The sequence below is a fragment of the Andrena cerasifolii genome, chromosome 3 (assembly GCF_050908995.1).
Source record: "Andrena cerasifolii isolate SP2316 chromosome 3, iyAndCera1_principal, whole genome shotgun sequence".
NCBI lineage: Eukaryota > Metazoa > Arthropoda > Insecta > Hymenoptera > Andrenidae > Andrena > Andrena cerasifolii.
The window spans coordinates 5073461-5095403 of record NC_135120.1 but is presented as its reverse complement, the minus strand read 5'-3'; the positions used below and the strand labels follow the sequence as shown (position 1 = coordinate 5095403).

The 21943-nt window shown below is 37.8% G+C and overlaps 2 protein-coding genes and 1 long non-coding RNA gene across 5 annotated transcripts in view; 2 read left to right on the top strand and 1 right to left on the bottom strand.

Annotated features, from left to right (window-relative positions):
* The window catches only part of Cpr28 (cuticular protein 28), a 181653-nt gene extending 178612 nt beyond the window's left edge, over nucleotides 1-3041 (top strand). Inside the window, exons 2-4 of one of the 2 annotated variants that reach the window (XM_076808686.1) lie at nucleotides 478-499; nucleotides 1881-2128; nucleotides 2233-3041. In XM_076808686.1, the coding sequence (XP_076664801.1) occupies nucleotides 491-499; nucleotides 1881-2128; nucleotides 2233-2293 (318 nt within the window). In that variant the 5' untranslated portion in view covers nucleotides 478-490 and the 3' untranslated portion in view covers nucleotides 2294-3041. Of the gene's footprint in view, nucleotides 1-414; nucleotides 500-1880; nucleotides 2129-2232 lie in introns of those variants that run through there. The other variant, XM_076808685.1, reaches the window with a different exon arrangement.
* LOC143367122 (uncharacterized) lies at nucleotides 2827-3917 on the bottom strand. The gene is made up of 2 exons (XR_013084987.1): nucleotides 3724-3917; nucleotides 2827-3072 (listed from the first exon to the last, which is right to left on the bottom strand). It is a non-coding gene; the product is annotated as an uncharacterized LOC143367122 (long non-coding RNA).
* A 7513-nt stretch (nucleotides 3918-11430) lies between these two features.
* On the top strand, nucleotides 11431-20009 carry Pp2a-29b (Protein phosphatase PP2A regulatory subunit A). Of its 2 annotated transcripts, none has more exons than XM_076808571.1 (10): nucleotides 11431-11592; nucleotides 11931-12122; nucleotides 15771-15990; nucleotides 16079-16239; nucleotides 16310-16465; nucleotides 17736-18007; nucleotides 18537-18731; nucleotides 18847-19090; nucleotides 19179-19422; nucleotides 19682-20009. In XM_076808571.1, exons 1-10 carry the CDS (start codon nucleotides 11509-11511, stop codon nucleotides 19684-19686), a joined length of 1773 nt encoding a protein of 590 aa, XP_076664686.1. In that variant the 5' UTR covers nucleotides 11431-11508; the 3' UTR covers nucleotides 19687-20009. The 2 variants fall into 2 exon arrangements, with proteins under 2 accessions (XP_076664686.1, XP_076664687.1); XM_076808572.1 differs by having other exon boundaries at nucleotides 19677-20009.
* Nucleotides 20010-21943: the final 1934 nt, after the last annotated feature.

Sequence of the window (21943 nt, the reverse complement as noted above, 5' to 3'; positions counted from 1 at the left end):
ATGAACTAGAATAAACGAACCAGTGTTTTGGATAATCCATACGTCACGCAAGTATTCTTCTATATCAAGACGGTACAATTACATGTAGACAAAACCATTCCTACATATCTGACAATGAGAACGTGTACCCTAATAGTCACGATACTTTTGCCAGGCTTGTGAACATTATGCAGCCATTCGCGTGCAGAGATTTCACATCCCATAGTAAAATATCAAAAGCGGTGAACAAGCAGTATGTGGCGAAGAATGCAAACACGCTTCTAATTGCAAGAGGGGACACCTGCACCGTTGTATCGCGGATGCATCCTAGCTAGGCTAGGGGAGAGACTCATCCGTGAATCTCCGTGAAGATCTCTAATGCAGGTGGGGATGGAACGCTTGTGATTTTCCGACTATATAAAGGCAGATGCACTGTGCATCCTTGGTATCACGTATTGGTCGTCGTTTAAGGACGAAGGCACAGGAATTGTTCGCACGAAGAGTCCTCGCAATGAAGACGGTGGGTTCCGGGAACATCCAGAACAAAGAGACCTTACGAAAAGGGAGCAAACTAACCGTATCGTATTGTAAAGCCGTGGCGTGATCGTTCGCACGAAACGAAGAGGGAGAAATGAACAAGGATTTCGGCTACGGGGTTCAGATTCCGACATTTTTACGTAACAGTGAAAGTGAAGAGGACTGTGACATTTGTGCGTGAGCGATGTTACACGCACCCGACGATTAATCATAAATGTTTCGCGTATCGTTCGCGACAGTATCGAACCGATCGCCACGAGTCACATTATTTTCCAAACCAACCAATTCTCGTAATCGTTAATTGTAAATTCACGTACAGATCCACTCGATTCGATCCTACTCTCTATGCACTTTTGCTTCGATGAAATCGAATCGCGACAAGCCTCTACTTGTTTATTGGCAGTGGTCATTTTCGACCATTAGGATTCGGATGCAGAAATTTGTTATTAATTAATAAGAACTGTTTTGACATTAAAGTAATCGAATCAAGCTTTATTATGAATATTTAAGGCAAAGTCGAGTTCTTGTTCTGAACAGTTTCTAAATTCGAATATTTCAAAATATGTTCAACAGGGTAGAAATATAAGAATAATGCAAACAATTTATATTAACTACAATTTTACTGAAAATTTCTTCAAGCTACACGAACATTCTTGGATTACTTGAGTTTTAGGAATTTTTTTCGTTGAAATTTCAAACTGTTGCAATAGTTTGATATATGCGGATTATAATGACGGAGTAATGAAAGATCAGGGTTCGTGTACCAATCCAGCAACCTGATCGATCGATTACGCGTTAATTAGATAATATAATTATTATTGAAATATTTTCGACAGTAATGATTATCCTCTAGATTAGTAGTTTAATTAAAAATTGTATCGTGTATGGCCGATTTTCTTCAAATATACTTTTATGAAAGCGCTGTTTTTGAAAGCCACTGTTGACCGAGTTATGTTCTATTTCTTTTTGCATATTTAAAATCACATCTCAGTATTTGAATCAATTCTGTAGGTATCTTCAAGGTAATTAGATGATCAAGAATTAATTTGCTAAACATTGAAATGAACTTTTATTAAATATCCGTATCAATTAATTACTAAAACACAATTAACTCTATACATCGTTGTCGAAAATGTAGGATCACTGAAAAAAAGCGAGCGCCTCGGAAACGGGACTCGAACCCGCGAATCTTCTGTTTCGTTGTGCGCTGATCAGCCGCCTTAGCCACCTCGGCTACCACTGACTCCCCGGTCTTAGTCATTCCGCGTTCGTCTCTTATGGTGGTGGCGCGTCCTGATCCCACAAAAATAAAAATGTCTAAATTTTAAATCGCACAAAGTCGTTAAGTAATTCTTGTTGCGCAGATCCTCATCTTCATGGCAGCGATAGTGGGAGCTCTTGCAGCGCCTCAAGTTAATCCAAATGACATAACGATTACAAAGCAGGAGGAGCAAAATAATATCGGAGTAGGTGGATATCACTTCAGTTACGAGCAAAGCGACGGCCAAAAGAGGGAAGAAACTGCAGAATTGAAAAACGAGGGTACGGACGATGAGGCCCTCGATGTTACCGGTAGTTTCTCCTTTACAGCGCCAGATGGCCATACTTACAGGTAACGTGCATATTAAAAATGAATTATTGCTGAAAATTAGTGCTGAAGTTAATTCTAATAAATAAAAATAATTAATAATACTAACTAAGGATAATTACTTAAAGGGTCGACTACACAGCTGATAAGGATGGTTTCCATCCTACCATCAATCTCGTTTCGAAATAAACTACATAGCTTGAGAACCGAAGTTCTGCGCTACCAACGTTACCTAGGACTTTCCGACCATCGACACACATCGACATCAGTGCATTTAGAATTACTGTATATTAGTACGTTAATATCCTGAAGCAGGCGATTCATTGACCGCTAAACGTGATCGCCCTCAAAGGTATCAATCGTTGGCTCCAGGCAATCGGTTTACTTGCTCGTCTTCATAAATCTGTAGTTTCGTTAATGCCATTGTTGAAATGTATTCACTTCATTTTTTCTTTTGTTTAAAAACTGAATCTGCGATTCAAGGTGAACCGCCAATGATTGTTATTGCAAGTTGTAATGAAAGAGGGCGCGCGAAATGAGATAGTTCCTCCATCATATGAATAAGCACAAAAACATTAAAACTAATGGGGGAATGTAAGAAAATTGAGTTCCCAGTTTTACTGTAAACAGGGATATTGGAAACGTACAACGAAGTAAATGTCAAATTGAATAGTATAATGCGTGCCAATGTGCTATAATGATTTTATCTATTAAAGCTATACAATTTTGAGAAACTACAGAGACATATTCCAAACGAGAGACGTTAGAAGTTCCATTCAGAATCCACTCTTACAATTAGAGAGGCGACGACGAAGCACTCATTTGTACGCTTTAGCATTCGCGTGAAAATGAGTAATATTTTTTTTTTATACGCGTACTCATACAAATGTATAACGAACCACCAAACGTGCAAATAAATATATATACAAACGTCTTATATCTTACCAAAGACTGGGTATAGGATAGACCTTTCTTATGTGGTGGAAATCCCTAACGGATACCTCGACTCTCAGGGGAGTGCCCAAGTTTATGTGGGGCCAGCACCCACTAAAACCACCTGACCGAACAGGTCCCGCACGACGAGGGGAAGGACTTGGGCGAGATCCAAACAGAACGATGCGTTCGCCACCCTCCCTCCGGTGCATTGGTACCTCTCCTGCCAAGCCCTTCATAGAAGGGGGCCTATCCAGGAGGGGGTACAATCATCCCCTCCGCATGAACTCTTTCCGAATTATGCTGAGGCGGTGCAATGGACCACTTCATCACCCTCCCCGCCCCGGACCGCTGCTGCTAGGGCAGAGAGCCCCCCCTCGCTGAACCTCCCTCTCCACGGTCCCGCCCCCCCCCCTCCCCGGCTGGCGGACCACTAATCGGGCCTGGGGAGGGGGGTCGTACCAGCAGGAAGCGGCGCACTAGCAGAAAAATGGTTACCCCATCCTTCCCCAGTACGCCGCCCCGTGATGCTTAACTTCAGTGTTCGAATGAGAACCGGTGTTTTCATCACGGCTACTGCCGCTGATTTAAAATTTCGCGGTAAGGAGAATCGAACCCAAACTTTCCACTTACGAAGCAACCACTGTTCCGAACTACCCAACACACTTCCTTGGTATAGAATAGACCTGTCATCCAGTGCTATTTGATATCCGACGGTTTTGGGTTCATGAGCCCAATTACCATTTCTATGTCACGTCCAACGTTACCGGCTAAGCATGGAATAAGAGTGCAGCATTACTAGCGGTAGGAATTAATGTTATAATAAAGCGGGGCAAATTTAAATATACACAGAGGCACGCGCTCATTTATCTTTTTGAACATTTGCTATAATAACCAATTAATAAATTCAATTTATGGTGCATCTCGTTTGGTTTTAAATTTTTAAGCTTTAGGTTATTTTAAGGACACACTGTTATATATTGCATGTTAATGTCAACCACAACGTGGTGTACCAAAGACGAAACATCTAATGCACATTTATCTCCTAGGCTTGTGGGGTCTAAGGACCCATTACAATTTTGGAGTCACATGCAACGTTACCGGTAAAGTCTCGAAACAGATTTTAACGCTACGCGTGGTAGGAATTAGAATTAAACACGGATAAAATATCTTCCAAACGCCAAAAAGTTCCATTTTCGGACCAATTGCAATATATTCAGCACACCCTCCTCTAAATAATCACGCAACGATCATTCCTGTTCAAATTATTAGTGTTTAAAGTTATCAACGTTTGGTCGGTCCGTAGGGTAAAGGTGGGATAGTTGAGCCACAGACGAGGTATAGGATAGACCTATCAACCAATGCATTTTTCTGTCACCGGTTTGGGGGGTCCTAGAACCTCCTTACCATTTTTGTGTCGCATGCAACGTTACCGATGAAGCCTCGAAACAGATTGTAACGTTACGTGTGGTAGGAATTAGAATTCAAGAAGTGTAAAATTAGGTCATTCGAAACCCGCGATTTACAAATGATTCTGTTAGCGTAACAATTTAAAAATCATTTTATAAACGTATTCCGTGCAACGACCGAGAAAGAAGCATCACAACAAAACAAGATACATATATACATACAAGAACACATACGCCTTTTAACCTTGCTGTCCTATTCAGGTTTATTTAACGCAAAACAAATTTATTTAACATAAAAATTTATATAAACAACAACATTATTTTTGTGGAAGGTATGCTTTCATGATGTAACGTGGAATACGTCGCCAAGGACATACAAAGTTCAAAACCATCGAAGAAATCGACGAAATGAAATACCATCGAAGAAATGCATGAAATAGAATAAATCACGAAAACCCATCGTAGAGATACGTAAAGGAGACAAGAGAATGGAAACATCGATAAGGTGCATGACAGGGAAAGAGTCACGTAAAACCATGAAAGAGAATAAAATTCTGATTAGATATCTAGACCGAACCTAACTCACTGAATGTAAGTTTGGCTCGATCTGGACTCTTAAACTAGATCGTAGGCTTTAGCTTGGTATCGTTTTGCAAGTCGCGATGCTTGAGAAACGTTACCAAGGAACCGGGCACACCAACGTGGAGGTACCTACGAAAATGACCCATCCCGAAACAAACACCGATCCCATCCACCCAACATTTGAATAAACTCATCGCGTTCGTCATTGCTTGCAATGCGGGAAACGGTGATTTGACTCTACTATTAATGAAAACCGCGACCGCGAAAGCGAAGTCGAAAGAGAGATAGACTGACGATTATCGTCGATCTCTCTTTACCCTCTTATACATCTTTACAATTCTCTTATTTAAATCTAAACGCACGCATCCCTCGACAAACTTGCCCGATGATTGGCTGGATTTCATCTATTTCACATTCCTTAGTTTCTGAATGTGTTTTCGTTGGGTAAGGTCTTTTTGCTTGCATTATGTAGGAAGCTTATCCTACCAAATGTATTGCGTGCATTAGGTATAATGCTTTTCCTTCCAAAATGCACGCATAAAGATTACGACCCACTTATACAAGGTACTCGTATTTTACAATCTACGGCATGCATGCAAGTACATCTTAGCTAGCTACCAAGCTAGCATAATTCTAGGCCCTCTTTAGGGCTCATGCCGAAGGCCCTCTCTAGGGCCCACGAGCTAGGCCCTCTCTAGGGCCCATGACTAGGACCCTCTATAGGGCCTATGCCGAAGGCCCTCTCTAGGGTCCCTGTTCTGGGCCCTCTCTAGGGTCCACGAGCTAGGTCCTATCTAGGGCCCACTAGCTAGGTTCTGTCTAGGGCTTCGAATACGAAGGACAGGGCTGAGCTGAAAATTAAAGCTAATCGAAAATTTTACTCTACTTTCGCGATGAAAAAGCAATTAGAGCACAGGTGCTCTGGATAAACTTCCGATACGCAAAAGGTTGACTCTACTTTGGCGACGAAAAAACAACAGGAGCTTCTGTGCTCTGCATAAATCATAGATCCGTAAAAATTTGTCTCTAAATTCGCGGTAATACACCTCCACAGAAGAGCCGCGGCGCTCTTGAAAATATATGGACGCGAAAAAAAGCGTGGTCTCTACGATCGCATTACCGGCGACCATAAAAGATCTTGCTCGAATGCAAGATTACTAAGAAGACTAGTTTCATTGAGAACCATTTCAGAAAATTTCGCGGTGACTCTACTTGACACGATCGATCCGATTATTTTACGAAGTATTATTAATCGATATAAAATTGTAAAAATCGCGAGCAACAATTGTATTGATTTATTTTTTTTTTAATTTTGAGACAGACACATGTATGTCACTATCTACGAGTACCTTATATGGTCAGCTCAATCGATGCTGCTCTTTCGAACACACATGCACAACGTTTTGTGGTGCATTTTATATAATTGGCATTAGTTTCGGGAACATTTCTATGATATTTCGTGAATATGGTTTAGAAAAGAGCCACGCCATAAGGCTACTGCCTAGGCGCCCTAGACCATATTCGCGAAATATTGCATAAGAGTTCCCCAAACGAATACCGACCATGTGAAAAGGGCCTCTGCATGTCGTGCATTTGTGTTGGAACGGCCAGAATCGAAAGAGCTAAGTAGCTGTACTACGTGCATCCCCATTCAAAGAATTATAAAATGTCTCATGGTTCGCTGTCATCATCGGTACTGCATCTCTGCAAACTCGTAACTTGACCAGCACCCCTCTGACCAGCATTCCTGAGACCAGCACCCCTCTGACCAGCAGCTCTCAGACGAGCACCCCTCAACTCAGCCCCAGCTTAGCTCTCAACGCTGCAGCAGCAGTTATTAGAGCACCGGTCCTCTCGACTAGCTTTACTTGTGCAAAAACACTGACTTCGATCGCATTACGGGCGACCACAAACACTACAACTGAAACAGACAATTTGTATTCTCTCTCCTTCGGGTCCCAGCAGCAGAAGCGCACCGGGAGAAAGGTGGTCTTCCATCTTTCCCCAGTACACCGCCCCGTGATGCTTAACTTCGGTGATCTAACGAGAACCGGTGTTTTCCAGTTGCTCAACGTATATTCATTCAAGTCTGGATCCGGCTTTATGTCAAACTCTCTCTCTAAACAAATCACACGTATACAAGTACGCACACACCTTTCAGCATTTCAATACATTTCAGAGTAGTTACTGAGTTGGACGCTGTTCATGAGCAGATGCCACTACATTCAGACCTCAAATTATGGGTCGGTAATACAGTTTGCGTGGCGACACGAACATCCATAAGGTGATAGGTCTATCCTATACCTCGTCTGTGGTTGAACAGAAGGGATACATGATGTACGAGGTGTTATTATTAATATATTTGCAATATGCGCCTATTGTCTCGTTGTTATGTTAATGTTTGCAATATAACTTATTAATTCCTCAGCTTCGAGGTCTAAATTTTTAATTTTTTTAGTACATGATTTCATTCGCATACTAGATATATGAGGATCGGACGTTAAAAGTAATTTATACAGTCTGTCTTCGTTTGTTGCTAATTAGGAACATTTTCGAGTATTTTCACATCTGATTCTCTTAAAATCTTTATGTCGGGTTTCCTGTGCTTCCTCAGAAAGCTACCCAATTGGGCTTATTAGCATATTGTACTTTTTCTGCCCCATGTATTAATAATTTATGCACAGAGGCCGGCATATAGTATAGGCATAATATTGCACGTAATGCTTTGTTGTGTCTTGAGTATATTGACGAAATTTTTCAATATTTATTGTATAGGGGGAAGAAATGAACTGTAATAATGAACAGGAGTTTTTAATTTAATATTATATTAATTCCGGTTTTCACAATGTAGTTGATACCGAGAGCAAGTACGTCATATAATTAGTTATAATTTTTCAACATCAGATTTGCTGAGCAGAAAATTACCTGAAGTATAAAATTAAATTTTTTCAATTAATGTTGCATCAATTCCAGTGATTTCAACTGAAACTTGTGCATTGGAAAAAAATCGACAGGCTGTTTTTCCATCGTTCGATGAACCCCATCCCTGTTTGACGTAATCTTTATCTTTACTAATATATAAAGAGAGAAAGATTGTTTGTTTGTATGTTCCCAGTAATCTCGAAATCTACTGAACCGATTTTGATCGGATTTTTATAGATATGTTCCTTACAATCTTGTGAGGGACATAGGCTTTGTTTTATTGCTCTATCACCTCAGGAAGCTTATTGACGAACAAAAATGTCAATTAATTCCAATGTCTCGGTCGTCGTAGCGCGAAGCAAGTTACTGAAACGTTGGTAATGTTGGTATCCCACTACCGGCTCAACAGCGCGGCAGTGGGGATGGCTGAGCACTGGAATAGTGAGGATGGCAGTGGTGGTAGGTTACGCTGTGTTGATGCTGCATTGTTGCTTGACATGTGTGGAAATTCATGCACGAGCAGGCAACGACTAACAGTCAGCTACCCGAAACAACTTCAAGCAATTGTCACGAATGTTTATAGTCTGTGGTATTGTTTGATGTTAGCCCTTAGAGCATATGTATATACATGGAGGTCTCATGGCCTATGTCTCCTGTGGATTCAGTTGCCGACCAACATCGTACGAGAGAGAAAGCATCGTGCGAACTGGTGCGAGAGAGTGAAGTATAGAAAGACATACAGTGAGCCGCATTAATATTCGGACACAGTGGTACTTGTAAATATATTGTTTTGAATCTGTAGTAATTCTGGAAATAAAGGATTCGTTGTTTTTTTATAATTTAGTACACTTATTCTAGTTGCTAATAACGTAAGGTTTTTTTATTTAATTTATACAGTATTTTTGTTAATCAATGGTAAACGAAATAATGTCTAATTCTTACGTCGCAAAAACATATACTTTAAGAAAGTTACATGAATTTTAATATTTGGTTGGATTACCCTTTTGTTTAAGTACGTGGTTTAAACGTTTGGGCAAACTAGAAATAATTTTATTTAAGTATTCTAACGGAATACGTGACCATTCTTCGATTAATTGTAATTTTAATTCGTCTTTCGACTTTATGGGTGTTATTCTGATTCGACGATCTAAATAATCCCATAAATTTTCGATCGGATTTAAGTGTGGTGACTGTGGAGGTGGGTGCAATACCTTTGGATAATTATACAGTAAATATTCTTGAACTATACGTGATTTGTGTTTGGGGTCATTATCCTGATAAAATTTAAAACTGTTACGAATGTTCATATTAATAGCACTTTTATGTAAGTTTTGTTTTAGAATATTTAAATATTTAATACTGCACGGCAATGTGTGCGCAATATTCCAGGACCATGGCACAAACGTTGCCGTTGCAGTATTACACGGCAATGTTTCCACAATATTGCAGCAAAATTGCAATGCAACCTGCACCATTGCAATATAGCAGCAACGGTTCTGCAACATTCCTGCAACAAAGTGTGCTGTTTTGTCGATGAGAAATCGTGGACAATGCTCGATTTGATTAAACAGTTCTGTCATTGGAAAATTCGATAGCATATGTTCAGGCATACTAACAAAATATAAACCATTCCGTAACGGAAATGCGTAATATGGCAAAAAATTCAAGGACTCGTTATTTTATTTTGAAACACATAACCTTTTACGAATGTAAGATATGTTTTATCGACATATGAAACACAATGTAAACAGTTTCTAGTATGACTCAAAAGCGCGATATCAACAGACGCGGTCGTGTCTGGAAGATAATTCCCCTTCCCCCTCTACCCATAGGCACACTGAGCGACCATGTCTCTATACACGAATGCTAGCGAAATGGGTACGACCCCGCAGCTATTTTGGCCTTATTATCTTATCTTAGACATAGTTCCGGTGTTTTAACATGATCCAGCGAATAATTATTTTTTTTAACCCATTTATCGTTTTACTTAATGTTTCAAGCTGTTTTTCTAAAAGATAAAAGAATTATTCTGAATTAATAGTTATCAAAATAATACTTTGTTTACAAGACAGTCAGACGTCACGTAGCGCTAGTACTTGATGCCAGTAGATGTCGCCATTCTCGTTTTACTTTAGCGATCTGACTACCGACCGTCTATAGTGGGACGGAAGAGAAAGGGTCACCCACCTTCAGAGAGAAGGAAAGAAAGAGCGTTTCGTCCCAGGCCCGCCAGTGGACTCGTCAGAAAGGCTTTCTGGCGGAACCCTGCCTTAGACATGCTGGGTGTTAGGAACTGGGACAGAACTCTTATATAGGCATACTAACGGGAGGGTTAGCGAACACTAGCGGAGAAGATCTCGCGCCGTGTAGCCCAAAGGTGGAGCGTCGGTAACCGCTACGGGATCCCTACATTACTTCTCCACTTGACGCCAGTAGATGTCGTCTTTCGAAAGCAGAATTTCGGCGGTATTTTCAGTCGCTACTTATTCTTAAGCATGCGGCACCCTCTACTAACCTAGTAGCTAGTAAAGAATGCCGAATACTTAAGCATTTGCTTAAGAATAAGTAGCGACTGAAAATACCGCCCATTGGGTCCTCTGGAGAGAGAAAATTATTGAGTACCAGCCTTTTTGAGTATTGTCAAATTCGCTTTATAAACCAAATATAAACTTAAATGTAAGAAAATACTCTAATAATGCGGTGTGCTACCATGTATCAATATCAGCAACGGATATTTTGTTTATAAAGTGAATCTGACAATACTCAAAAAGGCGGGTACACAATAATTTTCTCTCTTCAGAAGACCCAATATGGCGGATGCGCATGCTCACCTCTTTAGTGCTCTAGCAGAATCAACAGACGAAAACCTTTTTTCAGAGATCTGATAATGTCACTCCTCTGCCCTACCCGCCTCAAATACATGAAAAAGTCGAGGACAAAAAAGAGTATTCTTTGTACTTCTACGTTATATTTAGCTATATGTAAGAAAAAAGTAATGAAATCCCCCCATCCCTAAAAAACATGACTCATGTATGAAAGAAGCTTGCTGAAAGAAGAACTTTGCTAATTCCAATTGTATACAAATCAATTCAGTGCTCAGATTTTCAGCTTCATTTGAAGTAATCAGCAGGCCGTTGTATAAGAAAAAAATCCGCATTTCTCTTAATCAACTACTGACTTTGATTAGTTTAAATTGGTCTCTACCAAGTTTTTATTATCTTCGATGGTAAAATGATCTTCAATACGGCCCGCTAATTACTTAAAACCGAATCTGAAAATGTGATCACTGAATCGATCTGTATACAACTGGAATTAGCAAAGTTGATTTCACAATCTTTGTATCTGAACTTTTTTTAATTTTTTTGAGAATTAAAGGGAATTAGCTTCTTTCATACATGAGTCATGTTTATCGGCGGGGGGGATGAAATATACAAGGAAGCGAATGTTACCTGTGCCATTAATTCTTTGTAACAACAGTAACCGTCAGATGGCGCTGTAATTTAAACCCTACTTAAATGCACGGGAGTTTCCAAGCTGTGGTTTGTGATCGGCAGCAAAATGGCAGCGAGCGACTCTATTACAGACGACAGCATTTATCCGATTGCAGTTTTGATTGACGAACTAAAAAACGAAGATGTACAGGTAATTTTAAATGTACCTGAAATCAGTATTTTAAGATCGCGAAACAATCGAGTAGTTATAACGCCCACAACCACCGGAGAAAACAAAGTGTCAAGGCGGCTGGAGCGGCAGCGTAGTATTGAATAAGATGCTTTCTTAGTACTTAGCTCTGATATTAACGCGCCTAATATAATTACCTGCCCGAGTAACGAGAACAAGGTTTCAACGATACATGGTTTGAGCTCAAGGGAATCTATTCCAATTCCTTAGACGGCACAAAGCATTTGATGAGCTATTCAAATTAATGACAGAGAACTTTTACAATTAACTTGCGATTTCACAGAATCTTTTTGTTACAGCTACGGCTGAACTCGATAAAGAAATTATCCACGATTGCCCTTGCTTTAGGCATTGAACGAACACGTAGCGAATTAATACCATTTCTAGCGGAATCTATGTACGATGAGGATGAAGTTCTACTGGCACTAGCAGAACAACTTGGACAATTTACTCCTCTTGTAGGAGGCCCGGAATATGTACATTGCTTACTGGTACATATATAACATTATTTAAAATGTTATTCAGGTATATTTAGAAATCTAATTAACCCAGCCGGAGGTGCATCCCATATTCTAGCACAGGTTGTTGCTACTGGGTCAAAAATACCCAAAATTGAAACGTAAAAAACCGTTTATCTAACTTTCCTTGAAAATGGTCACAATTAGAGATCTACCGGGGTTTTGGCTGACTAGCCGATTAATCCGCCTCCAAGAAACCGACTAGTCACAGACTATAAAAGTGGCCAGATAATTGGCTTAACCGAATAGTCGGCCACTAGTCGGTGCATCTCTAGTAGCTAAATTATAAAACTTGTTAGAAAAAAGAGAGAGAAAAGTGGGTAAGTATTCACAAAAAGCGAGCCGATCAATCGGCCTTTTCTGCCGATTAGTTGGCAACTAGTCGCAGACTACAAAAGTGGCCAGATAGTCGGCTTAACCGACTAGTCGGCCACTAGTTGGTACATCTCTAGTCACAACCACTGACCGAAACATTGGAATTTGATAAAAATTTTCAAAATTGCAAAATAGCTTTTATTTAATTATTCAATAGACTGAACCAGGGCGCCGAAATCATGTCTTCTAGTAAATAAAAAACCACGGTTTCAGAATATATTTTTTAACTTTGTAATTTTTATGTTAAAGTACAGTGTTTTAAGAATCGAACAAAATTTATGAAATGTCTTAAAATCTTTGGCTGTTCTTCCGAATGGCCCTACTGGCCGATTGTCACGAGGTTTTAGGGGGAGGGTGTGTGGACCCTAAATCTAAAATTGTTGCTTCGGGAATTTGTTACTTTCCGAGATATTAATAAAAAAACTTTTAGTATGTCTGTTAACTTAATCCAACATAATGCATTCCACTTTTCAACTTGTTCCGGGTATTAGTATTGGTTGGGGCTAGATTAGTGCGAGGGGTGCTTAAAGCATGGTAGCGAATCTATGTGAGTTTGGGAATTTGAACCAGAAACTTGCGGATAAGATCCATCCTATTATACAGGGTGGATACCTATTACTCTATTGATAGTCAATGCTCTACGGGGGTGATTCTGTGGGCTAAAATAAGACGAAAATATAGAATACAATTTCTTAATATTCGTTTGCGAGAAAATTGACTTTGAATTTCAGCTAAATACGCGTGCCTTTTAGGCGCCAAAAAAATAGTTTGTAAAAAAATTAACAATAATTTTTTATTAATATTTCGGAAACTAATAAATACCCGAAGCTACAATTTTAGATTTAGGGTCCACACCCCCCTCCCCTCAAACCTCGTGTCGATCGGCCACTGGGGCCATTCGGAAGTATATCCAAAAATTGTAACAAAAACTTGAACGGTCTTCATATTTTCGCAACTAGAGCCTGTGTGGTAAATTTTACCCAGTATCGCCTCCCGCCGAGTTAAGTAGAACTTTTCTACTTTTAAATGGATCTTTTAAAAGAACATTAAAATGAAATTATTATATTTTTAATTGGTAGCAATAATATATTAACATCGGTATTTCTGAAATTTGCAAATAAATGTCGTTTCTATCTACTGCACAGTAATTTTATAAACGTCAAATTGATAATCTCTCTACTCTGATGAAATACATTTTCCGGGAGAAGTATGATTCATGCAAGAAGTACGTCCCATTTTTTTTTTATTTAATTAACGTTATATGGTACAATTGTATGTATAAGAACATAATTTATACGAGTAATTATAATAGCAAAAAATAATTCTAGATACTATTAGTGGTATTAATGATTTTTAAAATTGTACATGTAAAACAGAGTCTAGAGCAGAAATAATATATATTTGATATTTTTTCCTTTAAGGGGACCTTTCTGTTTAAAATTCGATTTTTTTTTATTTAATTTTTCGAATGTTCAACCGTTTAGGAATACGTGTTTAAGAGGATTTGTTGAAATTTGTAAAATTCCCGAAGTTATAGGCATTTGAGTAGCGGCAAATGCAAACTTTTTTTATTTCGAAGAATATATTTATGGCTAGGGGGGATACCAGAAAAAATACAAAAAATTGTTACTTTCTGAAAAAAATACCATTTTTGTATTTTTTCTGATTTCCCCCCTAGCTAGAAGTATATTCTTCAAAATAAGAAAAGTTTCAGTCGAATCGGATAATAACTTTTGGAGATACAGATCCCACCGATTTGGATCAATTTTTTGACGCATTGACTTTAACGACTCCCCAGTGCCGTCTGCAATGATTAATTATAAAACAAAAAATATATTTCTATAATGTACGACATCCTTAATACAATGAAAAAAGACCCATTAAGTTATATACAGTAGTTTTCCTTTAATTAATTCCTAAAGATCACCTATTTTTGGGGGCTCTAGACAGGAACGTCCCCTTAAGGGGGTATTCTAGTCTAGACACTCGTTTTTGAAGGTGATATTTGGAAATTAATTCTGGAAATCCTATCGCGCCTATAGGGCAGGGATTTTGCACACATATTAAGTAGTGTTTGAACTATCGACACAATTTTTTGGAATGCATTATATTGAAATTTGTTCAAGTTACACGCCGAAATGCAGGTCATGTCATCAAAAAACCGGCCCCGTCGGGCGCACGAATTGCGGCCGTCCTAGTCATCTGAAACGAAAGTACCAAAGATTTTTTTAAACTATATGAGCGTAGTTATCGCCCGAACTAGATGTAACCAAGTCCGGACATTGTTACCGAAATCGCAGCTGTTTAAAAATTTATATTTGATTTTTTCGACTTGAGTTAAAACAAGATGTGGGGGAGGTTGCATTAAAACTATTGATATAATTCTAATTCGGGCTATAGGTACACATTCACTTTGAATGTGTGTAAAATTTTAGCTCAATCGGTCCAGTAGTTTTTGAGAAAAATGTGCGCCCGATTTAAAAAAATTGTTTCGACAAAAACACGTTTAAAGTTTTTCATGCAGTTACAACCTATACGACTGAAGTTACGGTAGATAACGACTAATTTCTGTAACTTATCCCTAATCTGCTGTACCAGGACCGTAGAGGAAACCTTCCTCAGCTTAAAAAAAAATCATGTTGGGCAGCTCTCTCTTCTCTGCTGGCAGTCATAGCCTCTTTAGATACAATGGTCGAGGGAACGATTACGTGCCACGCTGCGGCCTTAAGCCCCTATAACTCTGGGAGTTCTACGAATTTCACCTCAATATTTTATGGACATATTTTCGAAACCCTAAACTATTAGAAAATTAAAAAAAAATCGAATTTTTGGGTAGAATACCCCCTTAACCCGGCGGGAGGCGCACCCCATATTGTAACACAGGGTCAAAAATACCCAAAATTGAAACGTAAAAAAACAGGGTTTCAGAATATATTTTTTGTTAACTTTATAATTATTATGTTAAAGTACAGTGTTTTAAGAATCAAACAAAATTTATGAAATATCTTAAAATCTTTATTAAAGTTCTTTTAAAAAATTGTAACAAAAACTCAGTCTTCATATTTTAGCAACTAGCGCCTCTGTGGTAAATTTTACCCAGTAGCGCCTCCCGCCGAGTTAATGTGTAGTAATGCTCTGTTTACATATATTCGAGACAAAGGTGCGGTGATTTGATATTGCTTTATTAGACAATTTTTAAGTAAGTATTAATATGGGAATTGTAACGAGGAATTTGTTTTAATCTAGAAACCTTTAGAGAGTTTAGCAACAGTCGAGGAAACTGTAGTTCGAGATAAAGCAGTTGAGTCCTTAAGAACTATTGCTGTTCAACATAGCCCGGCAGATTTGGAAGAGCAATTCGTTCCTTTGATTCATCGCCTAGCCACGGGAGATTGGTTCACATCAAGAACATCTGCATGCAGCCTATTCAGCATTTGTTACCCAAGAGTCAGCCCACAAACTAGAGGCAACCAAAGAATAATTTAAATCTTACAAAATATAAGAACATACAGTTTTATGGTATTAATACTGATTTATTTATTTCACCATTACAGCTTGTTTGCGGAGTCACTTCCGTAACCTGTGTCAAGATGACACACCAATGGCACGTCGATCTGCTGCTTCAAATCTGGGAGAATTCGCAAAGGTCATGGAAATTGAACACGTGAAGGCAGATTTAATTCCAATGTTCGTTATTCTAGCTCAAGACGAACAAGTAAGATGATATAAAACTTGTTTATATTAATTTTATAATCCTACTAATACATGTGTATTGAATTACATAGGACTCAGTACGTCTTTTAGTTGTTGAAGCTTGCGTTAGCATTGCAGCTCTATTACCTCAGGAAGATGTCGAACAATTACTTATGCCCACCCTTCGACAGTGTGTAAGCGATCAGTCATGGCGTGTCCGTTATATGGTGGCTGATAAATTCACCGATGTAAGATTTTTAAACACTTTTCTTTATACATACTCGAAGTATATAATCCCAGAGAAAAGTAGTCCATGCACTTCAACCTTGTGATTTCAATCAGCAATAACTTATTCAAACTTTTATGTACTAGTTCCTGCTTTCCATTACGATATTTCTGTTACATTTTGTAGTGTCTTCATATGATACATACAGTGGCTCACAGCCATAATCGTACACTCTTTAAAATCGCGTAACTTATTTAAAATTAATCCAAACGACTTGAGTTTTTTTTAGAAGCTAGAAGGATTAGTTTGCTAAGTGACGTGATTCGTCGTTTGGAAAAAAATGTATTTGGTCAAAATAGCAAAAAAAAATAGAAAAGGTCGTTTTTTTTTAACTTTTTTTTGTGAGCCTGTAATGAAAATTCAAAACACCCGGAAATTCCCAAAATCAGCGATTCTCGACCTTATTCTGCGATCTTTAAGCGTTTACAGCTCAGAGCAACGTTAACACTATTCCTCCCGACACTTCACGTACACCTATTCCTACCGCGACCGGTCACATGACCGCTCTTTAGCACAACTTATATTTTTTAATATAGAATGAAGATAATAGCCAATTTGACAGTATAAAAATATAGTTTCTTTTATTCAGAAGTATATCATGTACATACGTATATTTGAAGAAAAGTCGTGAAGTTTAAAGGCGATTCAATTACGTTGTATATAGGAAATTCTAATCGAAATTTTAAAAACGGTCATTTGACCGATCGTGGTAGGAATAGTGTTAACCGATTTTCATGAAATTTTAGACACGTATACAACTTAATTCAATATACAAACGGGTTTTTTGAATTTTCATTACAGGCTCACAAAAAAGAGTTGAAAAAACGACCTTTTCTATTTTTTTTTTTGCTATTCCGACTAAATGCATTTTTTTTCAAAACGACGAATCACGTCACTTAGCAAACTAATCCTTCTAGCTTCTAAAAAAACTCAAGTCGTTTGGATTCATTTTAGAAAAGTTATGCGATTTTAAAGAGTGTACGATTATGGCTGTGAGCCATTGTACATTCGAGCCGCCTCGGTTCTTTCGGTCCGCTTGAAATAATTCAATCCGCTTGGTTCTATTCGAGCCGCTTGAAAAATTCAAGCTACTTGGTTCTATCCAAGCCGCTCGATTCATTCGGATACTCGGCTCGGCTCGGCTTGCTTTTTCCGGGTACTTGAACAGCTCTACGCTATACGCGTATATTTAACATTGACTGTTTATCAACTTAAATTTTCATTTATTTTAGCTTCAAAAAGCTGTTGGACCCGAAATTACGAAGATGGATCTTGTACCATCATTTCAAGTAGTATTAAAAGATGTAGAAGCTGAAGTACGAGCTGCCGCGGCTGATAAAGTTCGCGACTTCTGTCAAAATCTGGATAAATTCAATCAAGAGTCTATCATTATGACGAATATATTACCGATAGTTAAAGAGCTCGTATCAGATCCAAATCCGCATGTGAAATCAGCTCTTGCAAGTGTTATAATGGGCCTGAGTCCAATACTTGGAAAACACAAGTGAGTAAATATTTAAATATAGTTATGCAAACTAGGGCTGGGACTATTTGTCGAATTTTTCGGTATTCGAACATTCGAATACTTCAATGGCTCAATTATTTTACGAATATAATTCGAATATTCAAGTATTTGAATACTATTCGAATACTGATGTATTCGAATAGTATGGTGTCAATTATGAATCAAATTCTTTAGGTTCATTTGTCAGGGTGAAATCTTATAAGCTAATTTTTACCCACTTCACACCATACTATTCGAATATATCGGTATTCGAATACGAATGCAGCGGTATTCGAATACGAATGCAGCGGTATTCGAATACGAATGCAGCGGTATTCGAATACGAATGCAGCGGTATTCGAATAGTATTCGAATAATAACATTCGAATACTCAAATATTCGAAGTTTATTCGCAGCATTCGAATACTTGTAAAATATTCGAATATTAAATTATTCGAATAGTCCCAGCCCTAATGCAAACGTAATTGATATTAATAAGTGAATAATAATAAAAACTTAAAATTTACAGGACAATCGAGCATCTGTTGCCGTTATTTTTATCGCAACTCAGAGATGAATGTTCAGACGTGCGTTTGAATATTATCAGTAATTTAGAGTGTGTGAACGAAGTAATTGGCATACAACAACTTTCACAATCTCTTTTGCCAGCTATCATAGAGTTAGCTGAGGATTTAAAATGGCGAGTAAGATTAGCCATCATAGAGTAAGTATTTTTCGCGTTATATTATTTATAAGTCTGTACATTGTAAATAATAAGTGCAGAAACGATTAACATAAAATTATATTAAATGTATTTATAATGTACGTATACGATCTAGATACATGCCATTACTAGCTGGACAACTTGGAGTTGAATTCTTTGATGAGAAATTAAATTCTTTGTGTATGACTTGGTTGGTAGATCATGTTTATGCTATCAGGGAAGCGGCCACGTTAAATCTGAAAAAATTAGTAGAAAAATTTGGTCCTGAATGGGCACAAAATACTGTAATACCTAAAGTTTTAGCAATGTCAAGGGATCAAAATTACCTTCACAGAATGACGTGTCTATTCTGTATTAACGTAAGTAATGCTATTAGAGTACTTGCAAAGGTATGACTTGCATATATATCTATGTTCATGTTTTCATTTCCGATTTGGTTTGTCGCAGGTATTGGCAGAAGTATGTGGTCCAGAAATAACAACAAAGGTGATGCTTCCTACTGTCCTAGGCATGGCGACTGACAATGTCGCCAATGTACGATTTAATGTTGCTAAAACTCTTCAAAAAATCGGACCTTATCTTGAGCCTTCTGCAGTGCAAACTCAGGTCAAGCCCATACTTGATAAGCTCAATACCGATAGCGATGTCGATGTGAAATACTTTGCTTCAGAAGCAATCGCAAGCATCGCAGGTAAAGTTTTTAGTACAACATACAGAAGCAAATTATGAATTTGGTAGATTTATTAAAATTAAAAATAGCGTTTTATATTTTCTATGTTCTATATCTTATTCTTGATAATATATATATTTTTCCAACATCAATTATCTGTTGTTTCTCTTTATTTTACGTTCTAATTAAATTGTTCTGAAACGAAAGAGAATACTTTTAATTTTGCTAAATATTTTTAAATTTCTATTTGTCACGAAACTTATACTATGTTTCAGCGTAGGTTGAACAAAACGAACCGCATTTCAAATTTACCCATCAATATTCAACCTCAATCTCAAGAAGTAACCTGCCATAATATTTACACTTACGCATGGTAGCAGGTAATAATATTGCACAGTCACAGCAGATCTAATGTCAAGAAATATAAACTTGAAATTAGTAGTTCGTATTAAACAATATTTTAAGTTCTGTTGTATCTGTATACCTATAATTATATTACTTATTAAATATTCAATTTATTTGGTAAAATGTATTTCTTATATTTATCTAAGTGATTGTCTGAAAAATAATATAATAATAATAAACAGTACCTCAGAATCATTCCTAAACTCAGACACCTCATTATAGCGAGCTCTTCCACGTTCATTAATTAAAATTTTACTTCTGCTCTTTGGTAATGTGCGTTTTCATTTGATATACATGTAACATTATTAAGTATTTCCTTTGTAAACATAATAATAAAATGAATAATTCAGTACATATAATTTTCAGTTGTGCTACTTTTATTATCAAATAAACTATTACGTCAACTGATTGGGATATTATACAATTTTTATTATCACAGCTTATTACTATTTGCTTTTTGTTTTATATTGGGATCTGACATGGGGGCGGGGCCTAGCCAAGATTGCGCCGATATGGGTACAAGATACATGTCTGTCTATGCGATAATGTAGTTTTTTGCGAAAATGTTCCTTTCTATGCAAAGTATATGTGATTGGGCAGGTTCATATCCTGCCCAGCGGAATTTTATGCAACGGCACGGGAACGGGCAGGGATTGATATGTACCCAACAAGCGCTCCTACTTTCGCCACCAGATGTCATGGTGACGGATGTCAGATCCGAATAGACGTACCTGCATATGACTGATGTTAATACGTATTTGCATTTTCTGATTTTTCTACCGGAATAAATTCAAACTACCTAGCTTTGTTAGGTTACATATTAATACATCTTTAAGTTCCTTCCGCTTTCGCAAGAAAATCATAGTAATACTAGTGATTTAAAAAATGAATGATATTCAATTGAAATAAAATATGTAACAACTTATAGCGCATATAATTTCTCAGACGTAAAATCACACGTTAAATCACATAAATTTATTACGTCAGCCAATTCATAATAAAAATATTTTTTTTATTGTATCATGTAGATCAGGGCTGCACAGGGAGCCTTTTTCTGCGCCTAGCGGCGAGCAACCGGCCGTACGCCGTTGCTAAGGGTGGGATCAGTTAGGAGAACTGCAGTAGTGTAGGTGCGGGCTCGTAGGCGCGTAGCGTAAGTATATATAGCTGGGTTCCTTGTGGGGCCCCAGTGCAGAGCAGGTCCCGCGTAGTGATCCTGCAGGGAGTGATCGGAACAACCATGGGCGTCCGGAGGGGGGTGCAAAAGGGGCAGTTACCCCCCTGGCTTTTGAGAAAAAATCCCTTATTTTTGAAAACTGATCTTCATTAAGCTTATACTAAAAAAGAGAATATTTTTAAAATTCGGTTTTAAATTTTTAATTAAGCCGGCACTATAAAATGTGTTTTAAAAAAAGCAAGAGAGGTATATTTTTCTTTACCATCATTCCAAAGTTGCCCCCCCCCCCCCCCAGGAAAAAAGTCTCCGGACGCCCTTGGGAATAACGTGTATCGTCGCTGATTGGTTGCCGCGATTTTGGAGCATGAGCAGAAGTAGACAGAGAAAGAAACTGTAAAAAAGAAAGAGACAGAAATACTGATAGAAAAAGACAGAAATTCTGACAGAAAGAGGGAGAGAAATACTGGTAGAAAGAGATTGATATGTTTATTTCCGGTTTTGCTCCAAGATGGCTGCGGTTATATCGATCACTCCCTAGAGGATCACTAGCCCCGCAATATAACTCGGTGGGGTCATGAAATTTCCAAAACATTTGCTACTGCCGGCATGCATTTCGTATGACTTGACGGTTTGATTTTACTGATAATAAAACATTTATTGCTAATAATACTTATCTTTTCAGCGACACATAAAATAATTAGAATGTTAATACTATACAAATAAATAACTCGGACACAAAGAAAACTTACAAGTGCAATGATGAGCACCAGATGCGTACTGTACATATGTATATATTTATTCATATATCAGGTTCTATCTTTTATAAATGATATATATCGTTAGTTAAAATTTTGTTTTCTTCGTGTCCGAATTATTTATTTGTATAGTATTAACTTTCTAACTATTTTATGTGTCGCTGAAATGATAAGTATTATTAGCAATAAATGTTTTATTATCAGT